The sequence below is a fragment of the Haemorhous mexicanus genome, chromosome 6 (assembly GCF_027477595.1).
Source record: "Haemorhous mexicanus isolate bHaeMex1 chromosome 6, bHaeMex1.pri, whole genome shotgun sequence".
Classification (NCBI taxonomy): Eukaryota; Metazoa; Chordata; class Aves; order Passeriformes; family Fringillidae; genus Haemorhous; species Haemorhous mexicanus.
The window spans coordinates 64,766,103-64,785,578 of record NC_082346.1 but is presented as its reverse complement, the minus strand read 5'-3'; the positions used below and the strand labels follow the sequence as shown (position 1 = coordinate 64,785,578).

General features: G+C 45.5%; 1 protein-coding gene and 1 long non-coding RNA gene across 4 annotated transcripts; one reads left to right on the top strand and one right to left on the bottom strand.

The window, feature by feature from the left end:
* Positions 1–446: 446 nt before the first annotated feature.
* On the bottom strand, positions 447–18,172 carry POLE2 (DNA polymerase epsilon 2, accessory subunit). Of its 3 annotated transcripts, XM_059850713.1 has the most exons (19): positions 18,042–18,172; positions 15,878–15,978; positions 14,938–15,013; positions 12,879–12,956; positions 12,106–12,199; positions 11,657–11,731; positions 11,315–11,398; positions 10,773–10,829; positions 10,334–10,382; positions 9,367–9,439; positions 8,772–8,944; positions 7,150–7,239; positions 6,915–6,969; positions 6,520–6,579; positions 6,345–6,422; positions 5,879–5,987; positions 1,518–1,694; positions 1,365–1,432; positions 447–623 (listed from the first exon to the last, which is right to left on the bottom strand). In XM_059850713.1, exons 1-19 carry the CDS (start codon positions 18,107–18,109, stop codon positions 605–607), a joined length of 1,584 nt encoding a protein of 527 aa, XP_059706696.1. In that variant the 5' UTR covers positions 18,110–18,172; the 3' UTR covers positions 447–604. The 3 variants fall into 3 exon arrangements, with proteins under 3 accessions (XP_059706696.1, XP_059706697.1, XP_059706698.1); XM_059850714.1 differs by lacking the exons at positions 14,938–15,013; positions 15,878–15,978; positions 18,042–18,172 and adding an exon at positions 13,310–13,929; XM_059850715.1 differs by lacking the exons at positions 447–623; positions 1,365–1,432; positions 1,518–1,694 and adding an exon at positions 3,688–3,723.
* LOC132329511 (uncharacterized) lies at positions 1,694–3,928 on the top strand. The gene is made up of 2 exons (XR_009487074.1): positions 1,694–1,842; positions 2,487–3,928. It is a non-coding gene; the product is annotated as an uncharacterized LOC132329511 (long non-coding RNA).
* Positions 18,173–19,476: the final 1,304 nt, after the last annotated feature.

The window sequence follows — 19,476 nt, the reverse complement described above, 5'->3', positions numbered from 1 at the left end:
CTCTGTGGGCACTCTGGGGTGTCCCCCTGCTGCTCTCCATGCCCACCAGCACCTGGAGCAGCTTTTGCTGGGCTCAGTTTCACTCTTTCCCACTTTCCCCACCAACATTTCCTCCTCCCAGCCTTCTCCAGGAGTTCTAAAGGATTGTGTCCTTGCTTTTCCCACCCCTTGGCCTGTCTGCAGAACACCACCTACAAACAGCTGCTGCTGTCCTAAAACACCTCACAGATCCTTCCTGGGCATTGCCCAGACAAAGAAAAATCCCACCCCCATTCCCAGGCTCCTTGTAGATAACCAGCTATCCAAGTTCTCCTTATCTTGAATTCTTTTTTTTTTAAATGCTCCTTTCCTGTTTGATCCAGCTGGTTCCTCCACTTAACCTTTTTTTATGCTTTGCCAATTATTTTTTACTCTGACTTTACAATTTATTTAAACTGACACCAGTGTCTTTTCCTGTAAAAGTTTATTTGTGTACAAAACAAATCGGTTTTGACTTTGGCATTTTTTATAAAAAGTCCACAATACATGGCAAAACTAAGGCATGGAAAAAAAAATACAGGTGGCTTCCCACGGGTTCACTGCTTTTTTTCAGTGCCACAGAAATTCAGAGTCCTTGAAGCTTGCTGAAAATACCAAAGGAAAACAGTATTTAAAAGGTTTATTTTAAAAATAGTTCATAATGCTCTTCTATTTCTTTATCTAGGAAAGATTTGATAATGTTTTCAACTATTTAAAGACCTAAAGTATTTCATGGTGTGATATTTTTTATATTCAAGTAGAAGTTAAATAGGCTGACCCATTATTAATTCCCTGGGAAGGCTTCTCCAACTAGGAATAGATAAATTTATGCTTTTCCTTATGGGTTATCCCATCATTATTTAAAACAGGTAAAATTTCATCCATTTTAAGCCCTCTGATACATTTTAATACTTTTTTGGTGTAGCAGCTGGCTTTTCTCCAGTCAGTGGAATAAACAAGTGCAGATTTAAAAATATGTGAAATCAGAGCCTGAAAGTGGCTTCTGGGCTGGATGATTATCACAGAATGAAGCAAAAACTGGTCCTAAATTTAATTAATTTATGTAACAACCATCCAGAAACAAATCTGCTCCCCAATTAGTTCTCTATCACTGACAATCAGGCAGTGCAATCATCTCCTTTCACTTCTGAACTGTGCTTCCATCACTGCTATTTGTCATTCCTACATTTATTGCTTTAGTTCTGGGCATTTGGGTTTGTTACACTGCCCCAGTGTGAAGTGTGAGTTAAGCTGCTGGAACATCCAAATATTACCAATTTCCTGTGCTTTTTATCTTATTTTTATGATACTCAGAAACTCAGCAGAGGAGCAAAACCTAAATTTACCTGTCTTCAACTGTCTTGTTGGAGGGGTAGAACACCTTGAAGCAAAATCCACTCCTGGGAAACGAACCCTGTGAAGGAAAAGGGGGGAAAAATCCTGGTTGGTGAGAGGGCAGGGGCAGGGCAGGGGTGAGGAGGGTGGGAGGGGCTGCTCACGGGGTTGATGCAGAGGCAGTCGCTGCTGGTGACAGAGAAGGGGTCGTGTTTGTCAGCAGTGACCAGCAGGTCTGGCAGGGGATAAACGCGCAGGGAGTAATCGTAGGCCCAGAACACGGGGCTGACGTAGAGCGGCAGCGGGCTCAGGTGGCCCTGGGACAGAATGGTCTTCACAAACTGCAACAACAACAAAACAAACAAACCCACAAACACTTGGTTCTAAGCATTACACCTGGGAGAAAATGGTCTTCACAAACTGCAACAGAACAAAGCCACAGACACGGGGTTCTAAGCATTACACCTGGGAGAAAATGGTCTTCACAAAGTGCAACAAAAAACCAAAAAGCAAAACAAACAAAAAATTTAAAAAAACCAAACCCCACAAACATTAGGTTTTAAGCATTACCCCGGGAGAAAACAGTCCTTACAAGCTGCAACAAAAAATCCCACAAACACTTGGTTTTAAGCATTACACCTGGGAGAAAATGGTCTTCACAAACTGCAACAACAACAAAACAAACCCACGAACACTTGGTTCTAAGCATTACACCTGAGATAAAATGGTCTTCACAAACTGCAACCAAAAAAAAAAACACTCACTACCAAAAACCCCACCAAAAAAAAAAAAAAAAAAACCCACAAACATTTGGTTCTAAGCATTACCCCTGGGAGAAAACAGTCCTTACAAGCTGCAACAAAAAATCCCACAAACATTTGGTTTTAAGCATTACACCTGGGATAAAATGGTCCTTACTAGCTGCAATAAAAAAACCCCACACACACTTGGTTCTAAGCCTTACACCTGGGCTAAAATGATCCTCACAAACTGCAACCAAAAAAAAAAAAAAACCAACAAAAAAACCACCCACTACCAAAACCTCCCCCCCAAAAAAAAAAAAAAAAAACAAAAAAAACCCCACAAACATTAGGTTTTAAGTATTACCCCTGGGAGAAAACAGTCCTTACAAGCTGCAACAAAAATAACAATATTCACTTGGTTTTAAGCATTACATCTGGGATAAAATGGTCTTCACAAAGTGCAACAAAAAACCAAAAAGCAAAACAAACAAAAAAATTTTAAAAAACCAAACCCCACAAACACTTGGTTTTAAGCATTACACCTGGGATAAAATGGTCTTCACAAACTCTAACAACAACAAAACAAACAAACCCACAAACACTTGGTTCTAAGCATTACACCTGGGATAAAATGATCCTCACAAACTGCAACCAAAAAAAAAAAAAACCAACAAAAAAACCACCCACTACCAAAACCTCCCCCCGCACAAAAAAAAAACCAAAAAAAACCCCACAAACATTAGGTTTTAAGCATTACCCCGGGAGAAAACAGTCCTTACTAGCTGCAACAAAAAATCCCACAAACACTTGGTTTTAAGCATTACACCTGGGAGAAAATGGTCTTCACAAACTGCAACAACAACAAAACAAACCCACAAACGGTTCTAAGCATTTATCACTGTGAGAAAATGGTCTTCACAAACTGCAATTAAAAAAAAAAAATTTAAAAATAACCAAAAAACAAACCCACAAACACTTGGTTCTAAGCATTACACCTGGGATAAAATGGTCTTCACAAAGTGCAACCAAAAAAAAACCACCCACTACCAAAAACCCCACCAAAAAAAAAAAACAAAACCCCACAAACATTTGGTTCTAAGCATTACCCCTGGGAGAAAACAGTCCTTACAAGCTGCAACAAAAAATCCCACAAACATTTGGTTTTAAGCATTACACCTGGGATAAAATGGTCTTCACAAACTGCAACAACAACAAAACAAACCCACAAACAGTTGGTTCTAAGCATTTATCACTGTGAGAAAATGGTCTTCACAAACTGCAATTAAAAAAAAAATTAAAAAAGAACCAAAAAACAAACCCATAAACACTTGGTTTTAAGCATTACACCTGGGAGAAAATGGTCCTTACTAGCTGCAACAAAAAACCCCACAAACACTTGGTTCTAAGCCTTACACCTGGGATAAAATGATCCTCACAAACTTCAACCAAAAAAAAAAAAACAACAAAAAAACCACCCACTACCAAAACCTCCCCCCCCCAAAAAAAAAAACAAAAAAACCCCCACAAACATTTGATTTTAAGCATTACACCTGGGATAAAATGGTCCTTACAAGCTGCAACAAAAAAAAACAACATTCGCTTGGCTTTAGAAAATGGTCTTCACAAACTGAAGTAAAAAAAAAAAAAAAACACACACAAAAAAAAAACCACCAAAAAACTACCAAAAACAAAAACCCCACCAAAAAAAAAAAAAAACCACTTGGTTATAAGCCTTACCCCGGGATAAAATAGTCCTTACAAACTGCAACAACAATCAAAAAACAAAAAACAAACAAAAAAAACCCACAAAAAAACCGAAAAACCCACAAACACTTGATTTTAAGAATTTATCCCCTGGGATAAAATGGTCTCTACAAACTGCAACAAAAAAAACCTCACAAACACTTGGTTTTAAGGATTTATCCCCTGGGATAAAATGGTCTTTATAAGTTGCAAAAAAAAAAAGAAAAACCCCACCGATGCCTTGTGCAGGCTGCCCCAGAGCAGAGGCTGGATGGAGTCCCAGAATAAAGCAGGGATTGATTCCAAGGATCTCCTCCATGGATCCACCTTGGGCAGCACCAGAGCCCAGCCAGGGCTGCACCCAAGATGACCCAAAATGGCCCCAAAATGCACGGCCGGGCACGGGGTCTCTCCCTGGGATCAGCTCTGCTCCATTTGCACCTTGCAGTTCATTGTCCCAGCCCAGCTTTAGCCCAGGCACTCCCACCCTGCTTGTTCTTCTCTCTCCAGCCCACGGGGTTTGTGCTCCTGGCCTGAGATTTGGCTCATTTGTCCTTGGTGCCCAGCTGGAGCAGGAATTGTTTTGTCTCCCTGCTCTGTGCACAGAGCTCACCATCCCATAATATGAACCCAGACCCACACACTAAAGCAGCACAGAGTGTGAAAAACAGGAAAGCTGAACCTGAGGCATCAGCACAAACACCTGGTTTGAGCCATTTGAAGCATTTATCCCCTGAGATAAAATGCTCTTTCCAAAGTGCAAATGAAACCCCACCAACTCTTGCTCTGGAACATTTGCTGCACGCTCAGCTCAGCCCTGCACTGCCAGTGGGGGTTAATAAAGAACCCTCTTGAACCTGGAAATGTTTGGGGTTTTTCTGTCTCACTCCTGCTGCTTATCAATGATTTCTAGAGTAAAGCAGTGACTCTCCTCCAGCACTGAGCTGCTCTTTCCTTTCTTCAGTTGTGGGGGTTTTAATACACAAACGCCTTTTTAAAGGCCAGCATTTGAAGATGTCACAATTATCTCAACAATCAGATCTCCAGGAGAATCACTCACCTGTTCCTCCAGCCCAGGAAGTACCAACACTGCCACAACTCTCATTTTTTTGGGTTTTATTTTCCTTATTTTATTCCTTCTTTCCAGTTAACCACAAGACCCACACTTTAAAAGTCTTTTCCCTGAAGAAATAATTTGATTCCCAGATGATTTTCCTTTCTTTGTGACAAAATTTCCCTCTCCCTTGCTTTTATACACTGATGGCTGAATTAAAATAGGCAAAAAAGGCTGAGGAAAAGTGGAGTATGCCAAAAACAACCTGCAGAAAGTGCTGCAATTCTACATTTCCTTCCTGGAAAGCCCTGGATGAGGGCAGGGAAGAGTCAGGAATGCAGATGTGCCCAAGGTACCTCAGTGTCCATGGGCTGTTCACAGAGACACTGAGCAAAAACAACTTTCTGAGGCAAGCAAACACAAAACCTCCTGTGAAATAAAGAAAAGCAGACTCCATCCATCACTGCACTGAGCCAGGAGTACCTGGATTGTTCTCCTCCAATTATTTCAGTAAATCCCAGCAGCTCCTGCTGGGGATTCATCAAGTGCAACCACACCCAGAGCACTCTGCTGAGGGCTGAGAAGCAGAATTTCCATTTCAAGTGAGCAGACAAAACAAGCAGATGAATTTTAGAGGAAGTGACCTGCTGCAAATGGCACTGGGTAACCAATCAACTCTTTAAAAATGGTAATTTCCATGAAAATTTACATTTGCCTTTAGGAATCCTGGCAGGACATTGATGGCTGGGTGCTGCTCTGAAGTTCTGTGTTCAAGGGCAGCTCCAGTGTGACAGAATGACTCAATCCCACCCCAAACTATCATGGTTTGAGTTATTTTGCTGTCAAAATATAAAGAAAAATAAGAATACTAAATGTATAAATCCTTCTTATAACCCTTCTGGGTTACTCAAACCCCCCAAATCCAGCCCTGCTGATCAATAAAATCAAAAATCTGGGCAAAAATTGGTGAATTCCAGTCACTCACATGGTTGGGAATGTCCATGGTGCTGCTTGGGAAGCGAACACAGTTCCTGCACATTTTATTGACCAAATCTTCCCGAAAAATAATGATTTCTTGGGTGCAGTACTGAACCCTGAGTGAAAACAGCAGTGAAATTAATTAAGGTTCACCTGAAAATGAGGGAGATGCATTAGAAAGTTGATCTCCCTCTAATACAGACAATTGAATGAAAATCATACCTTCCCTTATGATGCTTTTGAGCAGGATTTTTATATTAAATATCATTTTTTTAGCACTACTTCCTTTCTTCACTGATTTTTTTAATGTCTTAATTATTTAAAACTAGTTACAAATCATGCAAGTGAAGAATTCTATTCATTTGGAAAATTGAAGGCCAATTTTCCCCAAAATTTATAGGCTTGGAAAATTGTATTTGCACAGAATTTAGTTTAAGAAGATTATTTTAAAAAATTAGCAGTTACATGGTTACCTGCAGGGATTTGTGGTGAAAACTGAAAATGGCACCAGCTGTCTGAATTCCTGAGTGATATTTTCAGCCAGGGGGGGTCTAAAATAAATAGCAGAGGTATCAACAAAGACTCTTACCATCTTTAAGTCAAATTTCACTCAAAATTCCAAGATGTGAGGAAGGGAAGCAAACTGACCTTGGTAAAATGGAACCAGGGCCAGGATCTTCAGGACCAGGGACAAACACAAATCGACTACTGCAAAAAAAAAAAAAAATATATATTCAACAAATCTCTTTTGTATAAAGTGATCCTAAAAACTGGGTCTGATGTTCTGAATTCAGAGAGCAGGAGCCAGGAAAGTGTCCCAGGGAGAGACTTTGGCTCCCTCATGAGCAGTTTCCATGCCCAAGCTGTTTATTTTAGATAAAATCAAACTTACCCTGCTCCCAAACAAACCTGCAGGCCTGTTACAAAAGCAGCTTTTTATCTGATCACAGCTGCCTCACAAGACAGAGAAAATAGGGAAACTCTCAGCTTCTACAAGTAACTAAAGGCTTCACAAAATAAAGAGATTTCCCCTTGCTCTGTACCTTTTATGGATGCTGGGATATTCACAGATAATATCTGCCAGAGCCTTCAGAGAACCTGGAGTCAGGGAAAAACAGGGCACAGCAGCTGGTTAGAAATCAACACACCTTGGGTGAATCCCCCTGTGCTGCAGTGCACTTAAAATAAACAAAAAAAGGTTTATTTTCTGCTCTCTTCACTTGTTTGCCACCATTATTTTAATTCAGTGCACGTTCAGGCTGTTTACAAGGACCTCACCTTTCAGGGACTGGATCTGATTCCTGCCATATGGTGCAGATGAAAAATTTCCACAGAAGAAAAAGCAGGTGGGAGGTGCAGAGGAATAACCTGGGAAAAGACAGGATCTGTGAGTGCATCCATCCACTCCAGCACTCAGCCCATCCCAGGAAAAGCAGAACTGATACAGCACTCCAGGCTCTGCAGCTATTAATACACCTGACTGATTTTCTTGATCCAGGCTGATTTTAGCTCAGAAAGGGGATGGCAATGTACAAATGTCACTTTGAGGGAGCCCTCTGGCATTTACAGGCTGAGCTCCAGCAGTGTTTGTGTGTATCCAACCCCTGCCCTAGTCACAGCATTATTCTAAGTGCAATTATAGTAAATAATGCCATTTTTAAATGTATTATTGCCTTCAAGAGGAAAGCAGCAAGCAGGCAGCACGGGGCTGCTATTAACCTCCCTGATCATTCCAATTTAAGGGCTCTCCCAACATCCAATTCTCCCTTTGGGGAATTATAAAGCAACAGTAACTGGAATTGCCTGAGCACTTTGAGGATCTGATGAGTGCTCACAACCTCACCCATTTAAGGGGGGGAAAAAAGAAACCTGATTCCCATCCCTGAAATAAAAATAGAAACAGCTACTCAGGAATTCATCTCACATCCCAGTTACTCTCCATTTTCCTGACACACAGAATCACACTTGGATTTACTTCACTGCTTTTCAAAGGGCTGGTAAATAGAACAGAATTGCTTAGCCCAGAGAAATGGCTCATCAATATTTTTCCTTGCTCTCCCCCACAGCTGCTCATTTAGATTCTAATTAAGGTTATTACTTGCCTGTTAAAGTCTCAAAATAGCAAATGCAAGGTCTGCATCTCTGCCAGGTGAGCCCAGCACACAAACCTCACTGAGCAATGTCCCTTTCTGCCCCCAGCACCTCAGTCCTGGGTCGAGCCCAGTTTGCCCACAGGATTTGCTCTGATCCAGACACTGAACTGGTTCTGTAACTTCTGCATGACTCTGCCCATTTGTGTCCAGCTCCCTTTTGGTGAGGAGCAGCTTCCCAGCCTGAATTCTGGGTTGTTTTTAAACCAGCCACTCTCTCACACTTCCACTGTGCCCGAGGCAGGAGGGACAAGCTGTTCCCAACCTGCTGCAACACAAAGGAGCAATTCAGAAATGCTCCTTTTTGTGCATCAATGTTTTATCCAGTGCTGTCCATCACTGATCCCAGAATCCTGCAATGGTTTGGGTTGGAAGGGACCTTAAATCCCATCCCATCCCACCCCTGCCATGGCAGGGACTCCTCCCAGTGTCCCAGGCTGCTCCAGCCCCAGTGTCCAGCCTGGCCTTGGGCACTGCCAGGGATCCAGGGGCAGCCAGAGCTGCTCTGGGAATTCCAGCCCAGCCCCTCCCAGCCATGAATTCCCAATATCCCACCTGGCAGTGGATAGCAACACCCATCTCTCTGAACTAAGGAATTAGTCTTCAGGCTAAGGCCAGGAAGAACTTCCAGGAGCAAGGGAAACATTCTTATCACAGCCCAGAAAATGGCTCCTGGTCAAACTTTGCACTAAGAATTTCTGGAAACAAATCATGCAGAGAAGGTTGAGAGTGAAAGCAATTCCCACCTACCTGAAAACATCACGTGAAGCTTTTCCAGCACTTCTGCTTGGTCCAGCCACACATCAGACACAAACACAAACATGGCATCCTCATTCTCCTCCTCCAGCTGCTTCAGCTTTGCAGAAGCCTTTACTGATGATGAGGAAGGCCCTCCAAAGAAGTTGATATTCCCATAGAAGGCTCTGCACCATTAAAATGCTCCAGTCAGGATCCCAGCATGGTTTGGGTTCAAAGGGACTTTAAAGCTCATCCCATCCCAGCCCCTGCCATGGGCAGGGACACCTCCCACTGTCCCAGGGATCCATTCCCTCAGCAACAAGGGATTTATGAATCCCATGGAACAATTACCTGGCCATTGAGAAGGGTTTACATCCCAATTTCCATTAATAAGCAGAACCCAAAGGCCTTTGGAAGGGTTTTTCTGCCAACACTACAGTGCCTCTAAGCCCAGAACTGCTTCCTTAAAATGGTATTTATTTTAAAGCATTTGGGGAGGGGGAAGAATAACACACTTGAATGTCAGAGAAATTACAAAATAACAATGATCTTACTTAGAAAGCCCTAGGAAAACATGGAGTGAGGCTGCCAAAAGTCACTTTTGTACCTCGTGGTAGCAGAAGGCTCAGTGGGCGGAAATCCAAAAGCGTTCACATGAAAAACTTCATCTTCATACCAACCTAGGAGGGTTTGGGAGAGCAAAACAGCCAAATAACCCTTCAGTTTTTCTAACAGCATCATGTCCTAGACATTAGTCAGAGAGCTGGCAGCCGTGCTGCACTGCCAGTCCCAGCCTCCATCAGTCCCTCTCTTGTGGCAGCTCCACAGAAGCAGAGCAGGGAATGATCTGGGTGGAAAATGGGCTGAGCAGGAAATCAGCTTTGTTTTAGAGTGGATTTGCTGCACAGCCACATGAACAAACCCCTCAGGCACACAAGGATTGCCTGATTTTGCTGGCCCTGTCCTGGAAGGGTCCCCATCCAGGTGCTCCTTGTCTCAAACCCCCCTGCTGAGAGCAGAAGGAACTTGGTGATTTATTGATTTATTTATCCCCACTCTCATTTCTGCTCCCAACTTCTCCTTACAAGCATAAAACAGGCCAGAAAACAGACTGAGATCGTGGATCTGCACAGAGGAACATTCCACATACAGAAATAGCCTTTTTTTTTTTTTTTTTTTTTTTTTGCTAAAACAAGGCTCCAAAACTGCAAGCTCTTACATCATCCTAATGAGAAGCCTCATTAAAAGGCTTTGCCAGCACAGAGCAGTATTTTCAGATCATTAAATCATTCCTCTGGTTATTCCAGGCTGTCTTCCTAATCCAGTCATAACTTCTCCAAGCATGCTGGGGCCAATCCTCAAAGCTGCTCCAGAGCTGCTCCATTCCCCCCACAAACCCCCAAATTCCTCCTCTCTGCCTCCAGAGTCACAGCAAAAGCTGAAGGCCAAAAATCTCAGTCCCAAACTCACTGATGGTCACCAAAATGAGACTTCTCTGCTCAGGCACATCTGGCAGCCACAGCTTGAAGAGAATGATTTATTACAAGCTAAAACCCAAACCCAGTGTGCTTTACCTTCTGCCAGAACAAAGGAGGATTCAGTGTATAACCCATTGTGGAACTGGTGCAGGAAGGTTAAGGAATGTATTTTTCTTAGATTCCAAGTAGGTTTTTGAACCAAAATTTACTTTCCAGCTGGTGTAATGGATTTGGAGAGCACTGAAAGTTCACAGGCTGCCTGAAGAGCCTGGGAATTCCCTGCTACCTGAGCAGGTAAGTCCAGAGGGAGCCCAGGAACTGGAACAGGCTCTGCTTCCATGGGGAGGGAAAGTGACCAAGGGAATATCCAAGGGAAAGGCAGGAGCTGCAGGAGCCAAGGAGTTGCAAACAAAGGAGAAAGGCTGCAGCTCTCCATATGGAATTCTGAATGGTCAGCATTGATTTACTCTTCAATTTCAAACCCTGCAGGTCTACAGGAAATTCCCCCAGCTCTTCCACCCCAGCAAAAGGATATTGCTTTACTAAGGTCCAGCTGGACCACTCCTGTGGGGTCTTCTAGGAAAAATTTCCCCTGCAAAACAGGATTCATTAATTAAGCAAAATACACCAGACACACAAATGCTTCAATCAGAATCTCTAGCAGTCAGCATTTAGAAATAATTTGGTTGGTTTAATGTTTTAAGCTGGCAAGAAGTGAAAATAATGTCATTTATAGTGAATGTATCTCAGCAGCTTCCCTGGGAGCTGCTGCAGTTGGGATTGTTGGTGTCCCCTCCCTAAAATCACAGTCCAGGGCACTGGCAAGTCCAAACTCAGCCACTGGAAGCTCCAGCCCCTCAAGAAAGGACATGTCAGAAAATCCTAACTGCTTCTGGTTGCTGACATAAAAATTTTACACTGGGAAGACAAAGAAAGACATTTCCACACACACTGGCACTGAATGCTTGTGGAAAAGTCTCTCAGAATGGGTAAGTGTGAGATATTTTTCTCATTTTTTAATGCATTACAGCACTGAATGAGCAGTGATCAGAGACTCCACAACAAAAAGGAACTCACCTCCTTGAGCTGAGTGATCATCCCAAGCACAATCACTTCTGCCACTTTAGCTGCACTGCCCAAGAGAGTTTCTACTGTCTTTAGCTGGGGTCAAAGGCAAAGAATCCAATCAGAGTCCAATCAAACCCTCCAAACTCAAACTCTCTTGCTTGCTTTCCCCCCAAAGCCCCCCACAGGACATGGTTGCCCATGCACACACAGATGAGCCAGGACACAGGCTCACTGCCAAACTCAGAGCCTCATTTCCGAATGTGGCTTAGGAGAAGATTCCCAAGAGTGGCTGCGCGCATAAAGAACTGCTGTGATTATTGGGATAAAATGGAAAGAACTCCATTTTTTTACCTGGAATTTGTTCTTGCTATCATCAGGATGAGCATCAACTGGTGAAGGAGTGAACAGCTCATGTCTGTGAGTCCTCTGCACAAACCAAAATTGAAGGGATTCAGTTTAAGAATAAATGAGCACTGCCAAAAAGCCAGTTTGCTACAAGCACTATGCAAAACACTTCAGAAAGTTCTTACTCTACTTCATCCAGCAACTTTTAACAATTCAGTCCTTTTGACAAGAATTTACTTCCAAGAAACAGATAATCAATAACACCAGATCATAAAACTAAGCCTAAAAAATGCACCGGGTAATAAAACTAAGCCTAAAAGCAGTGTCATGAAAGCACCTGTAAGGCTGCTAAAAGAAGTTACTTGTGACAAGCTGGAAGGCAGAGGCTTTAGGAGGCAGAGGGCAGGGTGTATTTTTGGAAGGAGAAGTGGGATCCCTCCCTGAGGACTCCTGACCTGCTGGAGGATGGAGTAGCGCTCCCGGAACAGCTCCGCCTTGTCCCTGGCAGTCCCAAACAAACTCGGCCTAGGCAGGTCAGTCATGGACAGGCTGCAGGGAATGAACACAGTCACAGTGTCACAAAGGCATATTGCCCACATCAAGATGAGTTCCTGATCTGAAAGGGCTGGGAGGCTGCAAGAGCTGCACCATGATTTAGGAACATTCCTGCTCAGGATCCTGTGTTTCTGCATTTCTGCCTCCACTTCATTCCCCTCTAACTCACAGACCTTGAGATTTATCCTTCCACCCAAAGAGAGCTCTGCAGAAATCCATTTTAAAAAAAGGCAGTTATGCCTTTAAGCAGTTGTGAACAAAAGCATTACTCCTCCAGTTTCTCACCAGCTGCTCCTAATTCTTCTTTTTTACCGTTTGGAGCTCTCCTTAGAAACCCCCCAGGGCTTCAGGGAGCTGCAAGATACAGACTAAGAAATAAATACAGGCAACAGACAGATCAAATTTATTAAAAAAATAAATTTAAACAGCCCAATGTGAGAAAAAAAATAACCCCAAACTACCTTTAGTGATGTATGACCTTAGCCTTACTGTCTTTTTTATTCATTAGGTGGAATAAACTTGGTTTATGGCCTTAAACATTTATTACTTTTCTCACTCAGGCTTCAGCTGAACAGAGCCAAGAGGGAAAGATTAAACCAGACTTATCCTATAGAAATAGAGGCTTTGTTCTTAAAATGGGAAGTGCTTGAAATTTAAAATATGGGAGACTTACGGCAGAAACTTCTTTCTTTCGGAATTATAAATGTAACGTGGAATGTCAAAGGCTCCAATGATGTTGAAAACATTTTCTCTGCAATAAGAACAGTGACAGCATTAACTGAATGGCACCTTCCAACCAAAACCATTCTGTGATTCCGTGAGGTGGGTGGATCAAACTGACAAATTGTTTTGTTCACCACCATCACCACTTCTCCTTCTATTTTATATTCTATTTTCTAGTCTATTTCCTAGTCTATTTTCTAGTCTATTTTCTCCTGAATCTTTTAGTTAAATAATGAAAAAGACTTGTCCCTGTGATCTGTAGAGCTTTTCCCTTCAGGACTCTGCACTGAGAATCTGTACATATGGATTTCTCTTCAGTTCTGGAGCAGAAAGAACCTACACTGAGTATAAAAATGCACCACAAAGAAGAGTCACACTCACACCATCTGCATCATAAAGATTCCAATGGCAAGGAGCAAAGTTAAACCCAAATTTTCTCCATCCTGAGAGGCTGGGAGATGACAGGATCTAATTGACATGCCCAGCAAACCATCTCTTTTCATGCTTTGCATCCCGATGTGAACACGAAAGGAAACACATCCATCAGGATCACAAAGTTCTCAGAAACTCCAGTAATTGCTCCACACTTTGTTATCACAGAAGGGAAATCAATCAGGGCTTCAAAAAATGAAATAAAAAAGCAGGAGCAGGCACCCCAGAGGAAAACTTTCCCAAAGTGCTTTCAGAAAAGAAAGGAACAAAAGCAACTTGAGATAACTTTCATCTAGAGCAAAGCAAATAAAGCATGGCCAGAAGTGTTGGTTAATATTCCACCTGCAGCACACCCAACACACAACCCCAGCAGCTGAATTCCAGAATTCCAGATTCTGTTCAGGGCCCCCTGGAGGCCCAGCCATGAGAACAAAGGCTCCAAGGAGCAACCTGTAGTGCCTTGTGCAGGCTGCCCTAGAGCAGAGGCTGGATGGAGTCCCAGAATAAAGCAGGGATTTATTCCAAGGATCTCCTCCATGGATCCACCTGGGGCAGCACCAGAGCCCAGCCAGGGCTGCACCCAAGATGACCCAAAATGGCCCCAAAATGCACAGCCGGGCACGGGGTCTCTCCCTGGGATCAGCTCTGCTCCATTTGCACCTTGCAGTTCATTGTCCCAGCCCAGCTTTAGCCCAGGCACTCCCACCCTGCTTGTTCTTCTCTCTCCAGCCCACGGGGTTTGTGCTCCTGGGCTGAGATTTGATCATTTGTCCTTGGTGCCCAGCTGGAGCAGGAATTGTTTTGTCTCCCTGCTCTGTGCACAGAGCTCACCATCCCATAATATGAACCCAGACCCACACACTGAAGCAGCACAGAATGTGAAAAATAGAATAGCTAAACCTGAGGCATCAACTCCACCACTGCCCTGGGCAACTTTTGAAGAAATGTTCCCAAATTCCAATCCAAACCTCCCCTGGCCCAGCCTGAGGCCGTTCCCTCTCCTCCTGTCCCTGTTCCCTGGAGCACAGCCCGACCCCCCCGGCTGTCCCCTCCTGGCAGGAGCTGTGCAGAGCCACAAGGGCCCCCTGAGCCTCCTTTGCTCCAGGCTGAGCCCCTTCCCAGCTCCTCAGGAATTCCCCAGCCCCTCCCCAGCTCCCTCAGCCTCTCCTGGGGCTCCCTGTCTCAAGCTGTGCCAAGGGAAATTTAGGCAGGATATCAGGAAGAAGTTTTTTACAGAAAGGGTGACAAAGTTCTGGAATGGCTGCCTGGGGAGGTGGTGCAGTCCCCATCCCTGGGTGTGTTTAACAAAGCCTGGATGTGGCACTGGCTGCCAGGATTGAGTTGTTGTCTCCCTGCTCTTTGCAGAGAGCTCACCATCCCATAATATGATAAAGCAGCACAGAACCTGAAAAATAGAAAAGCTAAACCTGAGGCATCACTGGAGCAAAGGCAGCAGCAGGAGGGCAAAAGCACAGAGCAGTGACTGCAGACAATGCCTGGCACTGGTGTCCCCAGGAGGAACAAGGAAATGCCAGCAGCTCCCAGAAGGTCCCAGAACATTTCTAATGTCACCCTACATGGCCTCATCCGGGGCCCGGCTGCATTCCTGGACAGCTGCTTCCACCTGGGGCTGCTCAATCATGTTGGATGACACTGGAAAGAAAAATCCCAAGGATTAAACCTGCAGCAAGGAAGGAAGTGAGTCTCCAATATTTCACATTAAATGGTTGAGTCTCCTCACAGGAATACGCACAAATAATTCATGCAATGAGTTTTCTGTAATGACACACAGAGGGATCCCTGAATATTGCCACCAAAAGGACACATTCCTAGGGAAAAAATTCCCCAAACATGGAGAACAAGACAATTATAGTTTATGCAAAGCTGCCAAATATATCACAAATGTGTTAGAGCTGAGCTCTCACATTCTGGAGGTTAATTTGGATCCAGAACATTATCACAAGGATTGCTGCCTTAAGTATTCCAACACAGTTCTGGAGATGGGCACATTGCTGTTTTCATTAATTTAAACTGATAACTGAAATTAGTTTGAAGGCCTCCTCACCTTCACAGGTAAGAATTCCTTCAAAATATTCCATTAAAATATTCCTTCAAAAGATCCCATCCATCCCTGCCCTCTGGCAGTGGGAAGCCATTCCCTGTGTCCTGTCACTCCAGGTGTAAATAGTCTCTCTCCACTTTCATATTTAAAATGACAGGTTCAGGTACAAAGATGTCCAGATAAACTTTTAGTAACTGTCACTGAAAAATGTTACTACTCTTGGAAAAGTCAGGATATTCTGCACTGCCAACTCTTTATATGGCACAAATGTCTTCTGCTGACACTGCAAAACTCAGTGCTTAACCAAAATAAAAGGCCAAAAAATGCATTTATCTCAATCAACTCTTTACATCACAATGACACCCCAGTGCCTCTGCTGCCAGTCACTGTCTTTGTCTTGATGACATCAGGAATGCCAGAAAAACTGGCTCAAGAAAAAGAAACTGTTTACTTACAAGGCTGTTTTTCAACTGCATCGATGACATTTTCAATTATATCATCAAGTTCTCCCTCACTGGTGGCCTGGAAAGCTTCAGTGAGATACTTCAGGGCATCCCTAATCCCAGAGGAGAAAGCACAAAAAGCAATTAATGTTCAGCAGTTGACACAAACTGTGCTGATTTTGGCAGGTGTGCACATCATCACCCCATGGCTTGTGGTTAAAAAGCAGAAATAATTAGCTCTGCATAATAGCATGTTGGTTTAAGTCAAAGAAAAAAAAATCATTGGGATTGGAAATATCAGGGGAGAGATGTGGAGAACCTCAGCCTCACATAAAAAATTCCATGTTGGAAGGGAACTCTGGAGACCTTGTGGTCCAACCTTCTCCTGAAAGCAGGGCTTGGGTTTTGCTGTCCAGGGTCCTGTGGAGCCAAGCCTAGAGAACTTCCAGTGAGGGAGATTCCAGCACTTCTCTACTCCATCAACTTCTAAGTTTATTTACAATTTCAGTGAAGAATTAAATGTTTCTTGCCCTGTCAGTGTGCATCCTTGAGAACACTTCTCATTTTTAGGAAGATTGGGATTAGCTCCTCATGAATCTTCCCTTCTTGAGGCTAAATAAACCCAAATCCTTCACATCCTCCCCATGCCAGGCTCTCTGACCCTCTAATGATGGAATCCCAGAATGGTTTGGGCTGGAAGGGACCTTAAATTCCATCCCATTCCAACTCCCTGCCATGGCAGGGACACCTCCCACTGTCCCAGGGTGTCCCAGTGTCCAACCTGGCCTTGGGCACTGCCAGGGATCCAGGGCAGCCACAGCTGCTCTGGCAATTCCAGCCCAGCCAGGAATTCCCAATTCCCAATCTCCCATCCATCCCTGCCCTCTGGCACTGGGAGCCATTCCCTGGCTCCTGTCCCTCCATCCCTTGTCCCCAGTCCCTTTCCAGCTCTCCTGGAGCCCCTTCAGGCCCTGCCAGGGGCTCTGAGCTCTGCCTGGAGCCTTCTCCTCTCCAGGGGAGCAGCCCCAGCTCTCCCAGCCTGGCTCCAGAGCAGAGGGGTCTCATCCCTTGGAGCAGCTCCATGGATTCCTCTGGACTCATTCCAGCAGCTCCACATCTCCCATTCTGGACTCCAAATCCGGGTGCAGCCCTGAAGCTGGGATGTCACCAGAGCAGAGCTTCCAGCTCTTCCTGCTTCCCCCACAGCCTCCAGCCCAGGACCACCTCAACAGCCCCCACAGGACCTGCTCCAGCTTAGCAATATATTTGAAATTGGAGTTATTTTAACTCTCAGTAACACAAGAATTAGAAATCAGGTTCTTCCCTCAACCTTACACAAGAGTCTCACATTAAAGATAACAATTTTCTTATTAATGTCATCTGCTGGCCAACCAAACTGGCATTTTGGTGATCAGCCTGACCTTCAAAGTGTCTCAGCTCAAGGAACTGTGGAGTCAGGAGTTCTGGACTTGTGCTCCTCTCTAATGAAAGTATCAGGGCACTGTCCAAAAAAATCACATCCCAACCACAACAGAGAAAGAATTTAATTGATATTAACACACACAAGAAAGAAAGGGAAAATAAGAGCAATGGGAGACCCAGTCTCTTTTAAATCATGACGCTTTCCAGTGCAAGCAGGAATCCCTTTTCATTGACCTTGGCATCTCTAAATAACACATCCTATGATATTGGAAATGCACCATTCCTGTCTTTGGAAATGCCATTCCTCCAGCAAAGAATGCTGAGCACAAGACTGGCAAGTGGAGCTCAGACCCCAGAGTTCTCAGGGTCAGGGACAGACAAAAACACTCAAGCAAACACCTGGCACCAGCATCAGGGAGGGCTCCAAGGGGAGACCATGGGCAGCTTTTGGTGGCACCCAGGGTCATGAGAGCGATGGACGGACGGACGGATGGAAGGAAGGGGCCCGCAGCAGCAGGACAGGCGAAAGATGGCTTTGGAGGAGCCTCCCGAGGCCTCGATGCGGGGGAAGGAGGAAGGGCAGGGAAAGGCAGCCCCACATCCCCAGGAGGCGCCGCGGGGGACGCGGAGCGGCCCCGGCCCCATCGCGCACCGGCGCTCCCCGGGCCCGAGGCCCGCCCGGGACCGATCCCCGCGGGTCCGGAGCAGGGGCCGGGGCCGGGGCCGGGGCAGGGTCGGGCCCGGCGCTACTCACGGGCGCAGGACGAGCCCCCGCAGGCGGAACGCGGAGCTGAGGCGGCGCCGCAGCCGCTCGGGCTCCATGGCGGCGATGGCGCCAAACGCGGCCGGGCCGCCCCCTCAGGCCGGGCCGGCCCCGCCGCGGGAGGAGCCGGGCACGGCCCCGCTCTGCCCGGGGGGGTGACGGTGCCGGTGCCCGGGCCGGCTCGGAGCAGGGATTGTGCCCTGGGCTGGCAGTGCTGGGCACCGCCAGTCCTGAGGGCAGCTCCGGGCCCCTCATGACAGGAGACATGGAGGGGCTGGAGAGCGTCCAGGGAAAGGAAAGGAGCTGGGAAGGGCTGGAGAATTCCTGAGGGAGCTGGGAAGGGGCTGGAGAATTCCTGAGGGAGCTGGGAAGGGGCTCAGCCTGGAGCAGAGGAGGCTCAGGGGGCCCTTGTGGCTCTGCACAGCTCCTGCCAGGAGGGGACAGCCGGGGGGTCGGGCTGTGCTCCAGGGAACAGGGACAGGAGCAGAGGGAACGGCCTCAGGCTGGGCCAGGGGAGCTCAAGGTGGGCACAGCAGGAATTTCCCCATGGAAAGGTTTGTCCAGGCCTGGCACAGGCTTCCAGAGCAGTGGTGGAGTCGCCATCCTTGGAAAGATTTAAACACCGTGTGGATGTTGCATATGGGGACATGGGGCAGCGGTGGCCTTGGCAGACTCCACATTTATAGAGGGCTTTTCCTACCTAAACAATTCCCTGATTCCATAAAACACTTGCTGTGACTGTGACTGACACAAGTTACCCAATACAATTATCCACGGTATCACTTTGTTCCTTTACTGGTACAGTAGCTCAGAATATTGAATATTTCTCCCTGCTCTTTCCCTGTAGGCCCAGCACAGGCTCCTCTGCACCTCCAGTACTCCAAAGTCTCTCACTTCAGATTTTCTTGGCACAAAACATCCGTCAAACACATCTGACTGTGAATTGGTCCTGCAAGCACAGGATGCTCTCCAGGGCTGTTTTTATACCATCCCAGAATGGTCTGGATGAGAAGAGACCTTAAAACTCAATTCATCCCACCCCTGCCATGGACAGGAACACTTTCCACTGTCCCAGGCTGCTCCAAGCCCCATCCAACCTGGCCTTGGACAAGTCCAGGAATCCAGGGACAGCCACAGTTCCAGGATTGTGGAGCAGCTGCCATCTCTCCAGATGGAAAACACCTGATATTTCATTCAAACACTCATCCCCATCTCTCAAAGTACAGCTTTGATTCCACAGAAGGCTCACAAAGCAACTCTTGAAAGAGTTTGATCGAAAGACTGCAGGGATTTAAAGACAGACAGAAAATGTCAGCTATTTTCTGTAGCCCATTCTCAACTGCATAATTTATAATTGCTCCTCATCGGGGAGTGAGCTCATGGGTGAAGCTGCTGCTACTCTCTTCAGACAAAGAGCTGCCATCTG

Coding starts and splice junctions, on each gene's coding strand:
- POLE2 (XM_059850713.1), bottom strand. CDS start 18,109: ATGGAGCCCGAGCGGCTGCGGCGCCGCCTCAGCTCCGCGTTCCGCCTG. Junction 6,970..7,149: donor TCAGATCCAGTCCCTGAAAG/GTGAGGTCCTTG, acceptor CCCTGACTCCAG/GTTCTCTGAAGGCTCTGGCA. Junction 6,423..6,519: donor CCTGGTTCCATTTTACCAAG/GTCAGTTTGCTT, acceptor TATTTATTTTAG/ACCCCCCCTGGCTGAAAATA.